The 22,783-nt window shown below is 51.8% G+C and overlaps 1 protein-coding gene and 1 non-coding gene across 21 annotated transcripts in view; both read right to left on the bottom strand.

The window, feature by feature from the left end:
- The window catches only part of KRBA1 (KRAB-A domain containing 1), a 40,608-nt gene extending 26,713 nt beyond the window's left edge, over positions 1-13,895 (bottom strand). For 4 of the 20 annotated variants that reach the window (XM_014830517.3, XM_044758499.2, XM_014830525.3 and 1 more), the window contains exons 1-9: positions 6,591-13,613; positions 6,006-6,122; positions 5,155-5,289; positions 4,289-4,444; positions 3,325-3,456; positions 2,939-3,115; positions 1,903-2,058; positions 1,036-1,227; positions 408-581 (exon numbers count right to left, since the gene is read on the bottom strand). In XM_014830517.3, the coding sequence (XP_014686003.3) occupies positions 408-581; positions 1,036-1,227; positions 1,903-2,058; positions 2,939-3,115; positions 3,325-3,456; positions 4,289-4,444; positions 5,155-5,289; positions 6,006-6,122; positions 6,591-6,843 (1,492 nt within the window). In that variant the 5' untranslated portion in view covers positions 6,844-13,613. The other 16 variants (XR_011505170.1, XR_011505171.1, XM_070515513.1 and 13 more) reach the window with 11 other exon arrangements.
- A 5,242-nt stretch (positions 13,896-19,137) lies between these two features.
- Positions 19,138-19,209, bottom strand: TRNAC-GCA (transfer RNA cysteine (anticodon GCA)). The gene has a single exon. It is a non-coding gene; the product is annotated as a tRNA-Cys (tRNA).
- Between the last annotated feature and the right edge of the window lie 3,574 nt (positions 19,210-22,783).

Below are 22,783 nucleotides of genomic sequence, written 5' to 3'. Positions count from 1 at the left end.
ACAGGAAAGCCACTGGGGAAGAGGCCCCCTGGCCCTGGGCTGTGGAAGGGTGCCCAGACCTGCCCCAAAACATCTCCCACTGGGGTCTCCCCTTAGGTGAGGTGCTCATGGTGCTGATTAAAATACCAGAGGATGTTACCCACGTAAATCCAACCACAGTCTGGGGGCCTGGAGGGTGAGTAAGAGCTCTCAGAGAAGACAGGGCAGGAAGAGTTTAACCAGCTTCCAGCAAATTCGGGAGCTGTTTGGGGGCAGGCATGAAAGTGGGGGCTAGGGGCAGAAGGGCAGGCATCTCAGGAGGTCTAGGATGAGGCAGGCCAGGAGGGAGGGACCCTAACAGTGTCCTAAGCATCCCCTTGTGTTGCGTCCAGGGACAAACACCACCCCCAGCCCGAGGCACAGTCTACCTTTGCTGTGTAATCCAAGGGGCTGCAGCTGGGGCCTCTGAGACCCAGGGTCTCCTGGCTGGGGGCTCCGAGACCAAGAGGTGGTCGGCGGCTGGGGAGGTAACGACCCACTCAGGGGAATGCCCTTCAGACAGGCCTCCAGGGCTTCCAGGGCTGAGCTCGAGGCACTGCCGGCTGGGACAGGGGAGACGGCCCTATCACCACCTCTGGCACGTGCCCCTGGCCTGGCCCCAGCCTCCGCTCTGCAGGGGTGGCCAGTCCTGTACCAGGCGTGGGGGCCCGCCAGGCAGTGCACCCTTTTGTGGGGGACTTTGATCTGTTCTTTGCTCCTTTGGGGGAATGACACAAGCTATACCCCCAGGCCCCAGAGGCAGGGTGGGGAGACGCACAAGTATGTACTGGCCAGCTCCCTGTCAGTCAGGAAATCTCTGCAAAATGAAGGTCCTTATGAGGGACGGGTCCCTGGGCAAGGGCCTAGATTAAGGAGGACATGGATTAAGAAAGGCGATTAACTGCCTGAGGAGGACGGCCGGCGGACGGCCTCCCTACCGGAAACAGGCAGGCACTCGTTCCCCTGGGGGCTGAGGATCCCACTGGGAAGACTCGAGCAGACGACCCCAGGCCTCACCTTGAGCCGCAGGGACCCAGCTGGGCACTTGGAGCCCCCTGCCGTGTCTATCACCCCCTGGGCCGCCAGTGGCAGCGGGGCTGTGTGTCCGCTTGCTGAGCTGACAGGATGCAGGCGCTGGGGGGCTCGGGGCCCAGTCGTCCTCCATCTTCACAGAGAGCACGCTGCCAGCTCTGGGACCAGGGCTGCGTCCTGCGGGAAGCCCCCCATGAGACCTTTAGAGGGTTGGGAAGGGGCTTCCAAGGCCCCTGGCCTCCACAGCAGTCCCTGGCCTGGGATAGTCACCGCTCAGTCACCAGCAGATGAACCGACTCCAGGCCCCGTCCCACCCCAGGCCCCTCTGGGGAGCCTCCAGAGGATTCTGCTCAAGGGTGCCACGACAGCCCTCCCCAGACAGCACCAAATCAGGGTCTCTCCTCCACGGCCAGCACGTCCACGTCAGCTCAACTTTCTCAATGTCCTGAGAAGCTACCACGCGCGGGTGAGCTGCAGTGTGTGGAAACGCCACCCCAGCCCACACGAACGTGACAAGAACCCCTACAGCAAAACCATGCCCCGGATATCTGCTGGTAGAGCTACATCTTTCACTTTCAGCCTCTCTCCTCCCAAACATCCCTTCGTTCCTTCTGAAACTCTTAACTCCTACCGTAAGAGCCAATCTGGAAAATTACCACGTACTGACGAAGCACTTCCTACACACCCACCTCCATTTACAGTGACAATCCCCAGCGTATGGCTACTCCAACTGACACACCAACCATGTGGCCTGAGGGTCTTATTGTGGAGGGTCACTTACAGCCCTGCTCGGAGCAGGGAAAGGAAATGGATGACACCGGGGACCCTCCCAGCCCAGCCAGTGGCCTTTACCTCCAGAATTCCTTTTCCGGGCCCCTGGATCCTCCGGCAGCTGTGGAACCCCTACTCCTGAGGGGGTGGGATGCCTGAGCTGGGCCTCTGGGATCTCCTTCAGACAGTTCAGCAGACCTTGGAGGGGACAATCCCCTGAAACTGCCTCCGACTTCACTATAGGAAACAGGAACACATTTTCAATCTGAGCCTGGTGTCCTCAGTCTTCACGATGAACAACGAAAAGCAGACAATCCAGGTGAGCGGTTAAAAGGAGTCAGGGCCAGAAATCTGGAGAGGTGGGTCTCCTTGTAGCTCAGTCAGCCTTGCACAGGCCGCTGTCTTCTTCGTGCTTGGTTTAACGATGCTGGTCAACATCCCTCTCGGAGCGGGACGGACAAAGGCAGGGGAATGAGAATGTGCATGATACGGGCAGCACGGTGGTGTCTCTGGGTACAAGGAAGGAAGGGGGCTGCCTGGGTTGCTCCTGCAGACAGTGCTCTGGGCCCTGGACAGAACTTCCAATTGAGGAGGACCAAGTTTTTTACAAACACATGTACACACAAGTACATCACAGTACCCAGGACTCACAACAGCCCTCTAAGGTGAGAACAACTACCCCCTTCTACAGATGGGGAAACCGAGGCTCAAAGACTTCAGGAGCCTTTCACAGTCTACCCAGCTAAGAGGTGCTCGACTCCAGGGCTGGCACCCAATCCTCTAAGTCCACGCTAAGATCTCACTTAGCATCAACCTGAAGTGACACTCGCTGGCATCTCCTCCCCAGAGGTCTCACATTAGGAAGAGTAAAGAACACAAAAGAATCCAGGGCAAAATGTGTTTTTGAGTTTTCTTCTTCTAGATGACCAACTGCTGTTCTCCTAAGAAAGCCACCTGGCTCTAGAAATATGACACAGGTGATACTGGAGCAGCCAGGTTGGGAATGATCCTTCAGGAAGACATTATATTTATAGACAAATATCTATAGAAAGGCATTCCAAGCTTTTCAGGGGCTTCAGAAACCTTGGCCTGAGGACACAGGCCCCCAGGGCCTTACCTCCCCAGGGCGGGCTCCCAGGCTCCAGCTCTGCCCTGGTTAGCCGTGACAGGCCGGGGACAGGAGGCAGTAAGCTCGGGGACGCCTCAGGATGCTGGGGCCCAGGCACGAGGATGTCCTTCAGGCAGTTGATGAGGCCTTGCAAGGGGCTGTTCCCAGGAGAGATTCCTGCGGCACCTGAAAGATCAGCCAGGGTTAGTGCAACCCTGACGGTGGCAGCTGTGGGACACTCGCAGCATCTGAGGTTTCCCACCTGTCAGAACAGGGATGACGCCTGCCTCTTAGGGAGAGCCACAGGACACCCTCCCATGAACCACACACACCTCCATGTCCTGCCTCACACAGCTCAAGGGCAGGCCTCACTCTCAGGAAAGCCAGCCACTCACCTGGCGCCGAGGTCCCTCTCTCCTGTTTTCTGTGGCTCTTCCTCCTGCCAAGGCCACAGGCGGGAGGGCTGGGCTCCCTGACCGGGGTTCGTGAGCCTTCCTCCTCTTCTGGCCTCGGTCTGTCAGCAGTTTCTGTTGCAGGAGAGACAGGAAGGCCTTTCTAGGCCTCCTAGATCTGGTCCCCACAGAGGACAGGCCCCTCCAGCTCCCCAAATCCCTGGGGGGCAGCCAAGTCCTGGGACCTGAACTTGTGTCAGAGCCAGCTGCTGCCAGGCTTGTTCCAGGAGTGCAGCCTGAGGCAGGTGGGGTCTGTTCCCTGTGCCCACTGGTGTAATTGTAAATACCAAGACCATTCACTCTCGGTACCCCAGACCCTCCCCCAACTCCAGCCTCCGACTCTGGCTCAGCAGCCTCAACACGCAGGCCCCAAGCTTGCACTCACGCTTCTCAAATCTGGGCACTTGGATGCCCAGAGCACATCTACTGGAGACACCTGAAACCACGGGCTAAATGGATTATGTCTTTCCGGAGTGCCCATTTTATTCCTTACCAATTTAAAGTATTTTTAACAAAAATATCCAGACAAACGCAAATTTTACAAGAATTTTTAAAAATAAAATGAGACCCCAGAGAAATTCTAAAGGCCACCCCCGCCCTCCACTGGTCTTAGTGTTGCCTTGACAACATCAGGGAACCAGATCAGGTGCGCACAAGTACATTACCTGCCCACAGCCTACCTGCTAGAAACCGCCCTGAGCCTACTGTGCATTGAGCACACAGGCCTCGCAAGCAGGGCCAGTGGGAGGCCACCCGGGGACCCAGCATCACGCCTCCTCTTTGGTCAACAGACAGAGGCTGAGCACGTGTCCTGCTCCCAGGGAGCTTGCTCCCATTTAGCAATGAGGGAAACTAAGTCCTAGAGAAATTGCAGAGGGCATGGGGTCCCCCGCTGGCTCACACTCACTGAGTACGAGGGGGCTTCCCTGTCCCCGGGCTCTGGACGGGCCGCTGGATGATGAGCTGCCGCTGGGCGTAGTGGCCAGGCTGGGCCGGCTGACAGGCGTGTCTGGAAGGCAGTCGAGCAGGCCCTGAAGAGGGCAAGTCTCCATGGCCACAGCTGCTGTCAGGGAGGAAGGAGAGAGCACCCAAGCCAGAATTTAAGCCCAAGAATGGGTAAAACGCCCCCAACACTGTTCCACCCAGGCCCTTCCTTGCTGCATTCCACTAAAAACGACCAGGACATCAGTAACCGTTGTGTTGTCATTTGGCTCCAAAACATAGATTCATAGCCACTGTCTTATTCTGATAAGATCCCTCCCACCCCCACTTCCTGTTTCATTTACCATCAACTGAGCAGACTCCAGGGAACCCTATGGGCTAGGGCTGGGAGGTCAGACTTCCGAGGAGGTGAGGCCTGAGCTGAGAGCAATGAGGGAGTGAGCAGAGCCCAGGGAAGGAGGGAGAGGCTGGGGAGGGGGGAAGAGCACCAGCTGCGAGGGGCACCTGGGTCCCCACTGGCTATTCAGACAAGGCACAGCTTCCTTTTCTTCATCTACGGAACAAGGACTGGCCATCCACACAGGGCACAATGCAATGGGGCCACGAGCATGTGGTTGAAGCCATGTAGAAACCACTATGAGAACAGTCAGAAGCTGCTGTCTCACAACCATCCACATGCTCTCAGAGGGCAGGAATGCCACTAGGGCGGTCACGAAACGGCCCACTCTGCCTAAGGTCTGGCAGGGGCTGGGTGGGCACCCAGTGCACGGCGCTGCCCACAGCCTGAACTTGATCTTGTAGAAAGTGAGGCTGCCCTGCTGTCCAACTCACCCTCAGGGCTCGCCCGCTCCCCGTCCAGGCTGGCTCCCCCACTCTCGGGGCTGACTTCCCCAAACAGGAACTCTGGGATCTCCTTCACCAGCTGCACCAGGGCGGTGAGGTGCAGGCTGTGCTGGGGAGTTCCTCCTGCCGGAGAGGCCACAGTGAACCCCCAGCTCAGCCTGCAGGCTTCTGGGCGCGACTTCACACCAGCATCTCCTGTAATCCTCCCCCCACGTGAGGAGCAGCAAAGGAGAGACCCACGTCCATGAGACAAAGAGGACCTGGGCTCAGGCCACGTGACCTGCCTACTGGCACAGTCAGGACTAGGGGCTGGGGACCCCGAGTAACTGGGCTCTTTCATCCTCTGTCACTGGTTGTTACTCCCTGAGGGGAGGCTGAGGAGGCTGCCTCCATTCCCTCCCACTCCGGGCCCTCTGCCTCTCCTGGTACCCCTAGCCTCCTGGCCTTACATCCACCAGCTGAGGTCCTGGATGTCAGCCCTGTGGCAGGACCTTCAGGAGCTGCAAGCCAGCTCTGCATGGTAGTGGCAGGAAGGGGACCCAAGGAACGGATGCTCTCCAAGGGCAACCCCCAGTTTCTTCTGAGTACTTCAGGCAATGGGCAACAGTGTACCAAGCTCCCAGCCCCAAGGGGTAAGGGGTTAAAGGTCAGGGAGTGGTTGGGGTGGGGAGGGTGGCAGGTGGGTAGGGCTGAGGTCACAGTGTCCCCTGAGGAGTGGAGCCAGGGGCTGAGGATCACAAGGGTGGGAGGGACAAGAGTGAGCCCACCTGGACCCAGGCTGCCCAGGGGGGCCAGGAGGCCCAAAGGGGCCTGGCCCTGGTCTGCCAAGAATTACTCACCCGAGGGGCCTTCCCTAGCAGGCTCCTGCCCCTCATCAGCACTGCTTCCGCCTCCCATAGCTCCTCCAGGCTCTGTGGGAGACAGGAAGGCAGAGAGGGGAAGAAGCTCAGCTGTCCCTGGGAAAGAAAAGGGAGACAGTCATCCTGGGAGCGGAAGCTGACCTCTGCCCTCCTACACACAATCACACGCTGAACATCCATGCACCTGTTTACATACGTGTTCATGTGACTACTCCAACCCCAAGACCCATGAGTGTCAGAGGCCCGGAGACCACCAATCTGTGTTTCGCCAGCTTTTGAGCATCCCACCAAATTGTACCCAGAGCCCTAGTAAAGTCCACAGAAACAACAGTGGCATAAAAGATAAGCCAAGCCCCCAGCTCAGCCTCACAGCTCTCGGAACGCCACCTCAAACGCTGTTCATTTTGTAGATGACGACTAAGGCCCAGTGGGTCCCAGGGTCACATGGCAGCACAGGACCTGCCTGGTGCTGGATCCTGCCTCCCTTCCACTTCTCAGCCTGAACTCCTGCCACATCTGCTGCCACTGCCTCCCCAGAAAGGCCAGGGACAGCCAGCTCCTTACCCAGCGAGACCAGCATCTCATAGTTCTCCCGCATCACGTCGCGGTAGAGCGCCCTCTGCCCCTCCCCTAGGAGCCGCCACTCCTCCTTGGAGAACCACACGGCCAGGTCCTGGAAGGCGATGGACACCTGTGGGCACAATCTCAAGGGAGTTGGCTGGTTCCAACCCAGCAAGGCCAGCCGAGCTGTCCTCAACTTGGTGACCCAGCCTGTGTCTCCTGGTGGACACCTGGGAGCAGGGAACAGTAAGAGCATGGGGTGAGGCCTGACACACGGGAGCAGGCAAAGGAGCAGCGGGAATCTGCTCAGGAGACAGCGGTTGGGGCAAGACTGTGTCCCGGAAAGGATATGCTGAAGTCCTCACCACAGTACCTGTGAATGAGACCTTATCTGGAAATAGGGTCATTACAGATGTAACTAGTTAAAATAAGGTCATACTGTAGTAGGGTGGGCCCTTACCCCAGTATGAGTGGTGTCCTTCTAACAAGAGAGAGACACAGACACACAGGGAGGAGAGGGCCACCTGACACTGGAAGTGATGTCCGAGTGATGCTGCCACAAGCAAAGGAATGCCTGAGGTCACCAGAAGCTGGAAGAGATGAGGAGGGATCCTCCCCTAGGGCCTTCAGAGGGAACATGGCCTTGCCAACACCTTGACATGGACTTCTCCCCTCCCACACTGAGAGAGAATAAATTTGCTGTTTAAAGTCCCCGGTTTGGGGGACTTTGTTATGGCACCCCAGGACGCTAATACAGACAGTCTCATACTCCGCAGCCTGGGCCCAAGAAAAGGTTAACCCTAGGATGGGAACCCCAGCCAGCCCTATATTCATCATGTTAGAGATTCACTGAGGTTAACAAGCAAACTTCCCTTTGAATGTGCAAGGACCTGGGATCCTAGTAATATGGCATTAAAAAAAGTTTACAAATAAAGTGAATAATAAGTATGACAAAAAAAACAAAACCACTCCATACTTTTTAGTGGAGATGATCCAACATTCAGGAATCAAGCAAGTAAAGTGTTTACGTTGCTCCTCCAGCCCCACCCTAAGGAAGAGTGTCCCAGCCTTGCAAGTCCAGAGGAGGCAGAGCCTCCCTCACGAGCACAGACGGCTGTGCAGGTGGTGAACAAGGAAAACCAGAAGCCGCACACCCTGCGCAGCCACACGCCCTGGGCAGCACCGCACCCTGTGCGGCATTCGTGGCGCCTCGATCTGCATCCAGTCCTCCAGCCGCTCTTCTTCTTCAGACGCTCTGGCCAAGCAGGTCGTCTCCGGTTCCGACTGCTCTGCTAGACTGAGACTGGGCTGGGCTGCACCTGTCCTCACTTTCCAGGTCTCATTGGACCTCCACGGCCCTGGCCAGCCATGGTGATCTCCACAGCTGTGACCCGTGGCCTTTGTCACCGAGCCCACGTGGCACATCTCCACAGAGTCCCTGCAGCACATGGACACACCACTCCACAGATGACACCACTGAAGCCCATCCAGGCCACAGTCCAGTCCTCACCATCTCGCTACGCGCCCCCATGCCCCTCCCTGACCTTTCACCCTTCGCCCCTCTGGGCTGGAATCCTGGTACACCGTTGTCCATTCCATCAAGAAGGGCTCAGAAGAAACCTGAGGTCACCCTTGGAGAGCATCCTCTGTTACCCTAGAGCTTTTTAAGATAAAAGAGGCATTTCTGTCTTAACTTCTTTAAAAATAGGCACTAAGTGGGCTTTAAAACAGCCAGCAGACCCTAGATGACCAGCACCTGACAGGGATGAATTTTTAAATTATGGCAAAAATTAACTGGGTGCAAATTAAGCAAACAGAATGTAAATTATGGGAAGGTCCTTCTGGTTTAGAAACAAAGGCTAAACTATTTCTTTGTAAGAAAAAATTATTCAATAAAATCAAGACAGTCCTAATAAAGCAAAGAAGATAACCTACTGCCTTGTTTCATCAACTCAAGTCAGTGACTTTAAAAACTCTCACTGTTAACTAACTCTCGGACTTGTCACTGATAGCATCTGCTCCCCACTCTGCCTGTCACCCTCTGACAGCTGGCACCACGCAGTCACACCCACCAATGCTCCACTCTCCTTCTGAACTGGTCAGGACCACGTCGACACCCCCGGCTGGGGGTACCTCCCCACTGACCACCTGCCTTTGGTCCCAAGGCCTGGAGACCCGCAGGTGGTCAGACCCCTCAGCCTTTTCCTCCTCAGCTCACCATGTGTTCCTGACCACCGACAGCCTGCTCAGCAGGCCAGCAGACTCTCCTGAATTAACCTCTGCCCTCTGGCCGGGTATGGTCACTCCCTCTCAGGAATGCACTTAGACACCCTCCAAAACAGCTCTCCAGGAGCCACTCCCATTTCTTCCTGCCCTTTGGACAGACAAAAAGACAGCCAATGTTAGGGTCTGCACAGATGGGCGAGCAGAGCAGGCCTGAGAGGGCCATCCCTTGGAAGGCCTGCACGCAAGGCTGGCGTCAGGCTGGCGTTGGGGAACTTGCATTTCGGGAGGGCTCCCACAGTTCTCTAACTGATGAGGGTGGTTTATGGGCCCAGACTCCTTGCATGGTGCGGTCTGTGCTGAACATCCGCTTTCCTTCTGGAACTTTGGGATTTTGGTCCATGCCAGGTTTAGGCCCTGGGCCCTGAGTCCCTAGTGGCCCTCCCTGGTAGACAACATCTCAAAGCTGTTGTCACAACTGTTGCTGGAAGAACTGAGCACAGCCTGTGTGACTCCATCAGAAGGGGACCCTGGAAGCTCCCGCCTGGCTCCTCCCGACATGGCCCACATGCCTGTTCCCTGTGCTAAGTTTGCTTTGTGCCTCTTGCTGCATTAAATCACTGCTGTGAACACAACTATATGCCAAGTCCTGAGAGTCCTCCTGGCAAATCTCTGACCCGGGGTGCTCTTGGGGACCCCAACACAGGGTCCCATCACACTTCCCAACAAGACACAAGCACTGTGCCCCACCTGTCTCCTCTGGCAGGGAGGCCTCACTGCCCAGCCTTGTTCCACCTTTGCAACCTCATCCCCCACCGTGCCTGGTGGCCACTCCCTTGCCCCCCAACATCCACAGCCCACCTGCCTTGCTCTGTCCTCTGGTCCTCCCTGCTCTTCCCCACTACACCCTCTTCCTTCTCTCCCTTCCAGAGTCCTAACCCCAGCAAGGCTCAGGAACCCCACGACTGGTGGAGCAGGGAGACCCTTCGGTCAGGGAGTCCCCATCTGCACTGCAGACCTGGGAGCCTCGGCTTGTCCCAACAGGCCCAGGGTCTGAATGGACATGAACACTGTTTGTTGGCTGAATGTGCACGTTTTGCTTGAACACTTTGATGACTATGTTTAGACCTATATAGACGCTGTTGGGATGAATACACGTGTGTCCTTTAAAGGTAATACTGAATTTACCTTAAAACACATGGAAAGACTACAATCTAATATACTATGTACGCAACTATGTGGGGCCCAGGGAAGTTTTCAGTGTTAAGAAAGGGGGTCACAGAGTCAAAAAGGTTGGAACCCACCTATTTACAGTCCCATTCTCTCACTGCTGCAGCTGAGGAAAAGAGGGAAGGGGGCAGGAAAGGTCCATACAATTACCTCACTGTCTTTTCCTACAGCTGCACAAATATTTATTAACTCCCACGATGGCCAATACACTAGGGCAAAATAAGGTGTCCCCAGAACCTGGAAACGAGTCACACCAAGTCCCATGGGACAGATAACCACCTGGAGGAGGGGGCCGAGCGATGGGGCAGAGTTTGGAGTGTCCAGGTCCTCGAGTGTGAGTGTGAGTGTGAGCGCACAGGTTGGCCTGTCAGAGGCTGGAGGGCAGACTGAGGGGCTGGAGCAGAGAGCTGACTGGAACACTCACGAGTTACAGGCACTCTGCCGGATGCCAAGGGAGCGAGCGTCACACAGGCTCTGTTCTCAAGGGGAGCAAACGTCAGCAGAGGTGCGATCTTACATGTTTTAGAGCATTTCAGATCTTTCATTTGATTCACAAAATAGGCGTGTGCAGCCACCTGATCAGACTCTGTTACCCTCATGTGTGGACGAAGCTTCTGACGCACGGAGGGATGAAGCAGCGTGCTGAGCCGGCAGACAGCCACAGTCCAAGGCCAGGACTCAGGCCTTGGGACTGAGATTTTGGTGCCCTAACTGCTGTGCTTGACTGTGACTCTAAGACACCAAACATCAAGCATCCAATTTTTGAAAGTTATTATTACCCAGGAAAGTTTGTATAGATAGACCAAGGGGGTATCTGTGCCAAACATTATCATCCCCAGTATCTTCTTAATAAAAGCTAACATTTGGCAGACATTTTTAAGGAGGTGATGGAGGATGGGGAAGGGTCCTGGGTACAAAGAGATGCTCCTGTAGCCATTGTTGGCCCGGCTGGAGCAGGGAATGGGGAGTGAGGACCCACAGAGCCAGGTGGTAGTTCTGCTGGAGAGCTGGTTCAACTCAGCAGACAGGTTCTTTGCTGAGCAAACCGAGTGATCGTGTCCTCAGCTCCTCCCAACAGAAGCTATCTACAACAGAACCGCTGAAAAAACAAAAGGGCTTTGAGATTCAAAGGATTTACTTCACAATTTCCTTTCATTTAGGGCTGATTCCCCACTCATCCTAGATCTACTAAATCACAACTAAGTTTAGTGCTTTCAGAGCCCAGAAATTGACACTTTCAAACTTCTCGGGTGATTGTGACACCCTAAGTTTACAAGTGTGGGGAGAAGGCAGGGCTGCAGCCCAGTCACAACCCCTCTCCTCTTCCCAGGGGCCAGTTGTCCAACATGGCACGCTTGTGAACTAGAAATCACAGACAACTGCTTGTTGGCCTTCAAGGAACAGTGAACTTTTAACGTCAACTTCCACCCAAAATGGGATGGCTCTTCAATTTCTACTTGAATGCCTTTGATAATGGGTGGCTCACTACATTCCCAGCAGCTGGTCCTATTGCTGGCAGTTACAACGTTCTGGACACATAGACAGGGGCAGAGCATGGGGGTTAGGGCTTGACCTCAGGAGCCAGGCTGCTGAAACTCCAATCTCTGCCTTGCTTCATACTAGCCACGGGACCTGAGCAAACCCATCTATGAAACTGGGATCATAACAACCTATCTCCAGGGGATGCTGTGGAAACTAAGTGAATTAATACAGGAAAAGTACCCAGAACAAATGCTGGGATGCAGTAAGTGCTCTGAGTAGTATTACTGCAGCCACATCTGTCTGCCTAACATCCACCTGCCGGTTACAGCCTGCCACCTCCAGCTACACAGAACGGGCTCTTCCACACACTCTGCTGCTGACCCGAATGCCTCTATCTCCCAGCTAAATATAGCCAGCTCTTTTAGACATCCGGAAGAGATGGTTTCCAGGCCTTTCACCATCTTGGCCTCAAGACAAACCCTTCTGTGACAAAGTTCCTATAACATGGGAATGGGAACTGACTGTGGCCAGGATGGGCGGTCCAATCAGTGCCTCCCTCTGCCCAGAATAAGCAGAGGAAGAGTGGGGAGTGTGTGTATGGGAGGGAGTGAGCAAGCATGAGTGTGCAAACACAGGCGCAAACGCTGGCTTTTAGGAAAGGGAAACCCATGGTCAGCTTGCAATCTGGACCCAGTGTCTTCCTTAGGCCCACTTGACCCTCTTTGTGGCTCTCAGGCCTCCCTCCCTCAAGCAACAGGAGAAAAGCTTTCTGGGCTGATCCAGGATTGTTGTCACTGAGCAGCCATCGAGCCCACTGCTGCCATGCAGTCCTCCTAAAACACTCTCTCTACTGTGTCACTAACCCAGCAAAAAACTGCCACAGACCCTGCCATCTTTATGGTCCTTCCCAACCTAGATTTCCCAGCATGCCTTGGGCTCCCAGGTCAGACCCTGCACCCTGCTGCCCTCCACCTACGGGCTGTGCTCACCCGCCCCTGGGCTTCTAGGAGTCTCACTAGACAGGAAGACAGGAGGCCTTCCCTGTTCCTCTTCATCTGACTGTGACCTACCACTCCCCAAGACCTGTCCTAGCCACCTTCTTCAGGAAGCGACACAGTGTAAGGATGCACCCTCCCCAAAACATCAGATCTGAGATCAGTGGTGCAATCTTCTCATTTTTCAGAAGAGGAAACAGCAGTATGAGGAGGCCCTAGTACAGGACCAGTGGGCATAGCTGAGCAAGGGTGTCCGTGGGCTGCTAACTGGACAGCCAGAGGTGCAAAGGAGGCTGCCCTTGCTCCCACCACTCCAATTTTCCCGCCTTCTCTCTTCTCCCAAGAGCTTGCAGGGCATTAATGACACCACAGTGCTGGCGCAGTGCCTGCTCTGCCTGGCCAAGGACTTCCCCCAGCCACTACCCCAACACCGCCCCTCAACCATGGAGTCTACAGTTGCTAGAGGTACGACCGAGCTCATGAGCTGCCCCAACTACAGAATAGGCTCTCAGAAGAACGTGCAGCAACGCCCCACTGGTATCATCACGGTTCCTGGCTCCTTCACAGCCCCGCACACAACCCGCCCAAGCTGTGCCCAACTGCGACAGCTAGGGCTCTCCCTCGGCTCTCAGATCTACACACCTCACCTAGAGGATAAAACTTGGGACCTTGTTCCCTGCACCTCCCCCCAGGGGTCCAAGATCCTACCAAGAAAAAGTGTCACTTTTAGCCATTCCCCTGAGGCTTTCATACTCACCACTCCCAGGATAATTTAAAAGAAGCCACGCCAAGGGAGGGCGATGCTTAACCCAAAAGAACGAGTTTCCAAAGGTGGAGAGACACTCCACGTACATGGATACTCGCGGGGGCGTGGGGGTGGGTGCCGGGAGTGAGGAGCCAGGCAGTAACGGAGGGGGTCGTCCGAGGACCTGCACTCCTCGGCACGAAGTCCTGCACACCAGGCCCGCCCGGCCCGGCACAACCCCATGCCAAAGTTGGGGGTCCCAGGCCCTTCCGCCCCTCCCCCGCCCCCGGGGGCCGCAGTACGCCTAGCTGAGCAGACGGGCCCAGGCGTCCGTCCGTCCGTCCTCCCCTGCTCGCCTTACCTGGCGCGCCATCCCCGGGCTCAGCCTCCGCTCTCAGCTTCCGGCGCGCCCCGGGGCGCCCGCTCCCCGCCCGCAAGCTGCGCCGCGACCCTCCGCGGCGGCGGCGGCGGAGGCGGCGGCCGAGGTCGGCGGGGGAGGAGGCGGGGCCGGGGCGAGGGACGAGGGGAAGGGCCGGGGGTGGGCGCGCCCCGGCCCGCCCTGCGCCTCGCCGAGCCCGCCCCCGCGCCTAGCGACCCAGGAGGAGTGGGACGCTTCCGCCCGGAGACCCTCGGCCTCGGCGGCCTACCGAGCGCAGGCGCGAACTACACTTCCCAGAGAGTGCAGCGGCGCCGTCACGGGGGCGTGGCGAGCCTGGCGCTGCCTGGTCGACGCCCACCTCGCCGGCCAGTCTCTGCCGGCGACCTGAGGAGGCTGCCCAGAGGGACTTGGCGCCCAGACACGCCCGGTGGCCAGCTTGCGGTGTGCTTGCCGGCGTGTACGCATCCATCCCTCTGTCTCTCCACCGCTCCTTTCGTTCCTGCATCAAGCCTTTACTTAGCGCATCCTCTGTGCCAGGTGGGGATGCTCGGAGGAAACGGGACCTGCCTTTTCAAGAGGGCGCATCCGCTACGCTGACCGTGGCTGAGGCCGCCCGCGAGGGTGGGGAGAGCGGGTCCTGAGGGGTGGGGAGGGGGCTGCAGGCCGGACGGTGCTGGTCACGGTCGTGGGTGGGCCAGAGTCAGACCCCGGCGCATCCTCAAATCTGTCACCCGCTTTCCTCGCTCACCATAGCGTTGACCCGTGTGTCATTATTTTAGGTGACTAGTTGCCGGTCTATTTGGTTGACTGTAGTAACCTCGTAAGTTCCTGGCACGTCGTAGGCCCCCAAATAAACGTGTGATGAACGAATGAAGCGTGGGTCCTACCATTTTCCTGGTCAGATGGGACGCGGCGGGGTGGGAGGGAGAGTGGTGGGCGCCCAGGGAGAGGACCCCGGCTGAGCTCAATGAGCCTCATTCCTGGTCTGGAGGAAGACCCCCTGTTAGAACAGCTCAGAGAAGATGGGTATATGGGGATAAATCTCCTCAGCAAGACAGCAACTTGCAGGGGTCCAGCGAAGAGGAGGTGCCTGCTGCCCAGAGAGCCCACTTCCTCGCGGGCCCCCTCCCCCACAGGGTTTTTTCCTCTGGAATATTTGGGGAAAGGGAATTTTTCTCCAGCAGTCCCAGTGTTGGTCCCTATAGCAGCTCTGGCCTGCCATGCGTTTCCGCTGGCCTTGCTGCTGGTCAACTCCCTGGGGTACACAACCAACATCGTTGGCCCGGCCTCCGAGGACAGGCGGGAGGGGAGATCACTGTCAATCACGCCCAGCCCCAAACCTCCGCAAACCCCCTCCTTCACGCCTACCGAATCAATCGCTGGAACAGGACCGGTGTGTGTCTCCCGAGGATTTGAAGATATCCCAAGGGTTTCAGGACATGGAAAACGAAAACTTAAAGTTCAGCATCTGATCTCATCATCCCTAAAGGCCACAGCCCCTCGTGGTAAGTCTCTTGTCTGTGCTTTGGGCCTGGTGTCCCATCTTCTTGCTGGGGTGGACCTCCTCCCAGTAGGGTTCCTTCTCCCAGCTCCTCCCCACGCCGTACCGTCAGTCTCAGGGTGCCTAAACTTTAAAATCCCTTCATGTAAGAAAAAAAAGTGGCATCTCTGCTCAAGAAAGACGCAGCCTTATTTCAGCATATACAGCATCTGGACGCCTTTTGACTGACTTCCCTGCCACCAGACTTTGGCTCCATTTATAGACTTTGGGTCAGCAGTTGCTAAGAGCCATTCTCCAACATCCTGTTTGCTGAGTGACCAGTTTGCCAAAAATCAATTTGCTGAATGGCGAATTCTCCCAGTTATTGAGAAACCTCCCTTCTATCCTCCTGCCCCCCCAATTTGAGTTGTACCTCTGACCCGCTTCCTGTATCCACCTCTGCTTCTGTTTCTGCATTTCAAAATGATTGTGGAGAACTGTCCTAAATTCAGTTTAAAGTATTTATTTGACAGTTCTGGACAGGGACAAAGACAGGAGCACTGATGAAACAAAATTTTTAAAAACTCTCAATAATTCAAATTGGTTTTTCAGCAAATTGATATTCAGTGGTTTAACTTTCATCGTATTTGGCTATCTGGTCATTTTGTGAATTAGCTTTTGGTGAACTAGCCAGCTATAGTTTTCTCCAAAAAATTAGCTAGCATCCTCTAAAGGTAAATGGTGCTGTCCACTCCTCCAGTGAAAATGGCTGCAATTTAAAAATGTTTTCCAATTTTTATTGTTTCTTTTTCTATCCATGAGGTTATTTAATTTCCAAATATATGGATCTTTTTAAAAGTTATCTTTTTGTTTGTGAGTTTTGCCTTCTACTAAGAGAATATAGTATATGATGTTGATTTTTTTTAGGATTTTCTGAGACTTGCTTTGTGGCCACATGCAATAACTTATTGATTGTGTTATTTATGTGTTCTACATCTCATCATTTTTTGCTTTTTTGAGCTATCAGTTACTGAGAAAGATGTGTTAAAACTGCCTTTCAATATTGTGCATTTGTCAATTTCTCCCTGTATTTGTCAATTTTTACTTTACACATTTTGAGACTGTGTATAAAAGTTTTGAATTGTATTCTCCTGGGAACATGTTCATTTTTTATTATTGTGAATTAACACTTTATCCCTAATAATACTTTTAATCTAGAATCCATTTTATCTGACATTGATATAGCTACACTAACTGTATTTTGATTAATATTTGTTTGATATATCTTTTTCCATCCTTTTACTCCCAAACTTTCTGTATGTTTCAGGTGTGTGTTTTATAAGCCTGTAGATGGATTTTGTTGTTGTTGCTGTTTAATCCAATATGACAGTCTCAATCTTAATTGGCAGATAATTCATTTGCATTTATTGTAATCAGAAATATATTTTTATTCATTTCTACCATCTTATTTTGTGCTTTCTATTGATTCTGATTTTTTCTGTGCCTTTTTCTCCATTTTTTCCCCTCTACTAGATTGATTAGTTTTTCTTTATTCACCTTTTTCATTCTACTGATTTGAAATTTTTGCCTTTTCAATGCTTTTAAAATTTTACACACAGATTCGATTTAATATAGTCTAACATTAATCACTATATCCACCCTCCCTCCAAACAATGGAAGGACTTTAGCGTGTGACTTTAATCACGTAATTCCCCTCTGTCTGATGTGAAATTGTTCTGTGCTGTTTAGATTTACCAACATGCTTGCCACTATCTTTGTTCACTATTTTTTCTCTTGCCTTGCTCTTTTCTCTGGGCCTGGTTTTCTTTCTGAAGTACGACTTTTAAAAGTTCTTTAAGCAAGGATGTATTAGAAGTAAATGTTTTCAGTTACATTAAGATATCTTATTTTTTGTCTCTCGCTCCTAAATGATAGTTGAGCTGAGTAGAGAATTCCAAGTTAGTCATTGTCTTTCACACTTTTTGTATTTTATTCCATTGTTTCCCAGGCTTCATTGCTTCTGTTGAAAGTCTGCTGTCAGTCTAATTATTATTCCCTTGTAGTGGTTTGTCTTTTCTGTCTGGCTGCTTTTAAGGTCATCCTTTGTCTATGGTATTATGAAGTTTTGCTGCAATGAGCCTAGGTGTGGACTTACTTTTATTTTTCTTTCTTGGAACTCTTGATTCCTAAATCTAAGGTATTGTGTCTTTGTACAAGCCTGGAAAATTCTCGGCCATTAAATCTTTTAATAATGCCTCTCCTCCTTTATATTTTCTCCTTTTGGAATTTGTATTTGGCATATTTGTTGGAACCTTTTATTCTAGTCTCCATCTCTCTTAGCCATTCTTTCATATTTTCCATTTTTTTAAACCTTGTGTTTCATTCTTGGTAATTTTTTAAAGATATATATTCTATTTCACTCCCAAATCTTTCTTCTCTCTGTCTCTGTCTAATATGCTGTTATACTATTAATTTCAGTGATTGTATTTTTCATTTTAGATGAATCTGCTTCATTTTTTTAAAAACCACATATTCTCATATATTCAATTCCCTTTATCTTTAATAATTTTAACCACACTTACTTTATAATGTCTATCTGATAATTCTGCTATCTGACATTCTTTATTTTGTTCTATGGGTGTCACTCAGGTCGACTGATTCCTCATGTATTTTATTATGTTGAATTGTGACCCCATCCTAAACCAGGTTTTATCAGTGGGAATGCTGTGTGGCCTGGTTTGGGGGTGTGCCCTTCAGAGTCTGTGTTTGCTTCTGTTCTCCAGAATCATTATTAGCCTGGGCATATTTTTTTACGTTAAATTTCAGCTGAACCACATAGGTAGGGTAAATCCAAAGCCCTACTAAATGTGAGGATAGATCTATGGTTCTGAATTCTCCTCTCCCCACCTCCCTCCCTCCCAAGAAAAGAAGGGCCTCTTGTCTTCTTGTTCTAGTGTTTTGCTAGCCCACTCTTTTGCTAATGGAGCGGCTCTCTACGAGTCTGATTTTATATGGAGCAAAGGGGATTCCGGGTCTAAGACCTAATCTCCTGGACTCACACGGCCATTAAAATTCAGCACCTAAGTTATCCCACCATAACCACCACGGGCATCCTCAGGGTCAGTTCAAATTGACCTCTCAGGGGTTTAGTTCATTCCCCGCCCCCAACTCCAAGATATTCTTTACTGTCAAAAGAGCTCAAAAGAACAGATATTTGTTTGCATTCCTGGGTGTTTTGAGGTAGGAGTTTTAGATGATCTAGTCTAACATACTTCTGATAACAGAAATCCTTTTGTTTTAAAATAGCACTCCTCTTTTATCTAGCTATCATTATCATTCCCCTGACCATTTCTTCATGTGACTGCTTTGCACACCACAGACTATTTTCTCAGCTCTGTCTTTCCTATCTGACATTGAGTAGGAATCAAATATGTCTTGAGTGAATGCATGATTCCATGGATGAACAGATGAGTAACAGTCACTGCTCTGACATCAGTAAGCATTGTGAGGATAAAATAGGGGTCAAAGAGCCCATCCATGTCTCTGTAGGGAAGAAGGGTTAGGGACAGTGGTGTGCTTGAGCTGGCTTGCACCAGAGGGTCACTTGTTAGCATATCTTCCCAACTCCATGTTTAGTGATCTTATGTTTGTAGCTTGAAATTGGCCATGGTGAGAATATTTACACCATGAAATTGGAAAACACTAAAAATCAGCAATGCCCCTCCCCAAGAGCTGGTTGTTAAATATTTAACAGCACACCACTGATCTGGGGCAATGAAAACATGTAGAAAAAGTGAACCTAAGTCAGCCCGGGTAGAACAAGATCTGTGGTAAGTGAAATAAAAGGTCAGAGTTAGAGGAACCTATCACTTTGGGACTGTGGTGCTCAGTGACAGGGTTGTAAGTTACCCTGACTTTTTTCCAGATTTGGGAATGCTCAGTATCCTGAGACTCACGGTTAGGGAAAGGAACTGAATCTTTAACACCAGCTCCAGTGAGCAAGAGTGAAAAACAGTAGGGGGCACCTGGATTTGAACCAGGGACCTCTTGATCTGCAGTCAAATGCTCTACCCCTGAGCTATACCCCCTGGTATAAGCATAGGCCTAAGTAATACCTTGTACCTGTGCAGCTGTGCCCAACATCCCTACAAATTTTTGCCGTGGATGTTTATACAGGCTGGGCCTCCTGGAAGCTGCCAAACTTGCCTCACTACAATTTTATCTTGCTGATGCAAAACAAGCAACAGGTTCCTCTCCCTGTAGGCACCTCCCTACCCTTTCTGGAAAAGCACAGACACTGACATTTATAGCTGGAAGGGCCTTCAGAATCACTAGTCTGTGCCCTTCACAGTGGGCATCTGAAAACAGAGATTCAAGATTACCAGTCTGCTCAAGCACACGCAGCTCCTTATTGATAAGATCAGGACCTGAATCTACTCTTCCTGACCTTGGATTCAGGACCCTGCTACTAAACTAATGACTCTCTTATCTTCCTCTTGTCCCTAGCTTCCATCAGTCAAAAAATGTAAAGGCTACGTAACTGGAGCTGTCTGAATAGATTTATGCAGACCTGAGACCCTCAAAGGGACTAGAATATGGGCTTAGCAGAACATGAATGTGCCACACAGCTCCAGGACCACAAGGAAAAGCTAATGGAGGACACCAGGATTTGACCTGGTGTGTGGACTGCACCTCTTTGGCCAGTCCTCAGATTTCCTGTACTTAGGAATCCTCCTGGGAGCTTGTGAAACATGCAGATAGGATCTGGCATTAGGAACAAACTCTTTATGGAGTCAGGAGACCCCACTTTAGAAAGACTTGCTACAGATCCAGATGGCTTCCTTTTGCATCCCATGTAGGAAGACTCAGGTACTGAAACACCCGAGAAGGGGATGGATATGGCTTTGGAATTCTAGCAGCTGACCCAGGACCAGCCAGAGCTCATGGGGAGAGCCAGGATTAAAACAAAGGACCAAGGTCAAAGTGCTTGTCCTCTGAACTCTGCTCTAGAGCAGTGGTTCTTAATTTTAGGGTGCGTCAGAATGATCTGGAGGGCTTGTTAGAACAGCGATGTCTGGGCCCCATCCTGAAAGTTTCTGATTAAAAAGTCTCAGGTCCTCTGCAGCTGCTGGTCGGGGGCTGTACTTTGAGAACCACTATTCTAGACCTCCACAGGTCTGTGACCAGGCCCTTCTCGCTTTACAGGCACACCCTACAGCCACATCCCAGGTGCCTGTATCCCAGTGCCTCTTCTGCATGTTCCTCAGGTGCTGGTCCTTCAGCTCCACCAAAGACCAGTGTCCTGGGGTCCCTCTCCCTTTCCTCCCAGTGCCTGCTTGGGACCACTGGGGTGGTCTTCTTTGTCCTCGGTTAGCCCTCTTCCCATTTACTTTTTAGGAAACTAAAACTCAGGAAGCCTTCTGTCCCTTCCCCAGCATGGGGAAACCTTATTCAAGCAAGTCAAGGAGGAGATCCAACTGTTTCATCTGGAGCAGCCCAGGAGGAGTTGAAAAGCCCAGTTTATCTCAGAAAAAACCAGCTCAAGGGAGTTTGCATTATTATTCCTATATTACAGACAAGGAAGCAGAAGACGAGAGGGTCTCTGGCCCACAAAGGAGAGTGTACGGGTCGGAACATGGAAACAGGAAGTTCTCCTCCAGAGATGCATCTGAACATCCTTGTCTTGGAGATTTCTTAGAGCTTCTATCTAACTTCCCTTTCTTAAGGTCCTACTGTGTGCTGGGCACTGTGGGGCACTCAGCAGAAGCTGAGGTTTCAGTGCACTGTGAGGAGATTAAATAGGCACACACTCATCAAACAGTTGTCTTCCGCCCTTCCCATGAGCTGGAAACTGCCGAGTCTGGGGACGGGGTGGATGATGTCAGCCCTGGTAAATGCGGTCTGTTTCATTCTTACTGATAAGATTCCACCCAGCAAAGTTTCTGATAGTCTCTGATTTTAGAGAATAAAGTTTCTCTCTAAGAAGATTGTTATGACATTTTACAGCTGCAGTGTGTCTCTGGGAGAAATAGTCTTTACTGTTAACTTTGTGGCTAGCTTTATTCCTGCCCATTGTTATCGGACCAGATTTATTCTTTCTCCCTCTGAGCTCATTTTTACTTTCTCAGACACCTTTGTGAAGAAAAGTAGAAAGTAAACAAAGTGGAGTGAATATGAACCAGGGACTTCGATCTGAGGCCTAAAGCTGTGACCCTGAGCTGTAAGACCTTGCATATTAATATCTCCTACTGGGCACCTTTCACTCTTGACACCACATCTAAGATTCCAGAGACTCATTGCTGCTTCTGTGTGTCTAAGGAACAGGCAAGCCTTCTGTGTGGGTTGAATTGTTTCCCCCAAAAAAGATATGTTGAAGTCCTAACCCCTAGGACCTGTGAAAGTTGCCTGTTTAGAAATAGGGTCTTTGCACACATGATTAGTTAAGGTGAGGCTGTGCTGGACCCCGATCTAGTGACCATGTGCTTATAAGAGGAGAAGAGGCAGACACACACGCAGGGAGAGGGCCACGTGACGACAGAGGCAGAGACTGGAGTGATGCAACTACAAGACAAGGAGTGCCCAGGGTTGCCAGCCACCGGGAGCTGGAGTGGGCAAGGAAGGAGTATTCTTTAGACCCTTCAGAGGGAGCATGGCTCAGCCGATTGCCTTGATTTCGGACTTCTAGCTTCCAGAACTGGGAGAGAATAGATTTCTGTTGTTTGAAGCCACCCAGTTTTCATGGTAATTTGTTAGAGCAGCCTCAGGAAACGAGTACACCTTCTGAGTAGATGGCACAGCCTCTTCCTAGGAGGACCTCCTTCCTCTTATCTCAGATCCCACCCTCCCCAGGCTGGGTGAGGGCCCCAGTAGGGGGACCACTTACCTTTACACTTGGTAGAGACTTTGAAAGTCACCTAGGCCCTCTCTCTTACCAAAAGAAATGGAGTGGATCACCCAGAGCCACAGTGCTGCTCAGAGCCCAGGTTGGACACCTGAGTCTATATCCTGGACTTGGGTCTGGAATCCTCTTCACTTGTTTTTTTGGTGAAGAAGATTGGCCCTGAGTTAACATCTGTTGCCAAGCTTCCTCTTTTTTTTTTTTTTTTCGCTTGAGGAAGATTGTCACTGAGCTCATGTCTGTGCCAGTCTTTCTCTATTTTTTATATGGAACACCACCACAGCATGGCTTGATGAGCAGCGCATAGGTCTGTGCCTGGGATCCAAAGCTGCAAACCCTGGGCCGCCAAAGTGGAGCATGAAAACTTAACTACTATGCCACCAGGCCAGCCCCCTCTTGACTCTTTTTAGGGCAAAGGAAACTACAGGAAGTTATCTCCAAGAACTTGAAAAGAAGTTGACCTCCAAGGAAGAAAGAGTGAAACCCACTGAGCTGAGAAAAATCATCTCAGTAGAAAGGATGCACCTGGGAGATGGGTTGAATTGCTGGCGTAGGTTTTAAGAAGGGAGCATGGTGTGGTGAAACCGATGCAGAGTCTGGGATCAGACCTAAGTGAGCGCTGGCATTGGGACAAGTCACTCAACATATTTGAACCTCAATTTATCTATTTCTAAATGAGGACACTAACACCTAAGTCGCTGGGCTGTCGTGGGAATTCAGTGAGAAATGGTAATCAAAGTGTCTGGTACCATACCTGGCACACA

Source organism: Equus asinus, chromosome 1 (assembly GCF_041296235.1).
Source record: "Equus asinus isolate D_3611 breed Donkey chromosome 1, EquAss-T2T_v2, whole genome shotgun sequence".
NCBI classification, from domain to species: Eukaryota; Metazoa; Chordata; class Mammalia; order Perissodactyla; family Equidae; genus Equus; species Equus asinus.
Note: the sequence above shows the minus strand (reverse complement) of the source record. Positions and strands in the feature narration are given on the sequence as shown.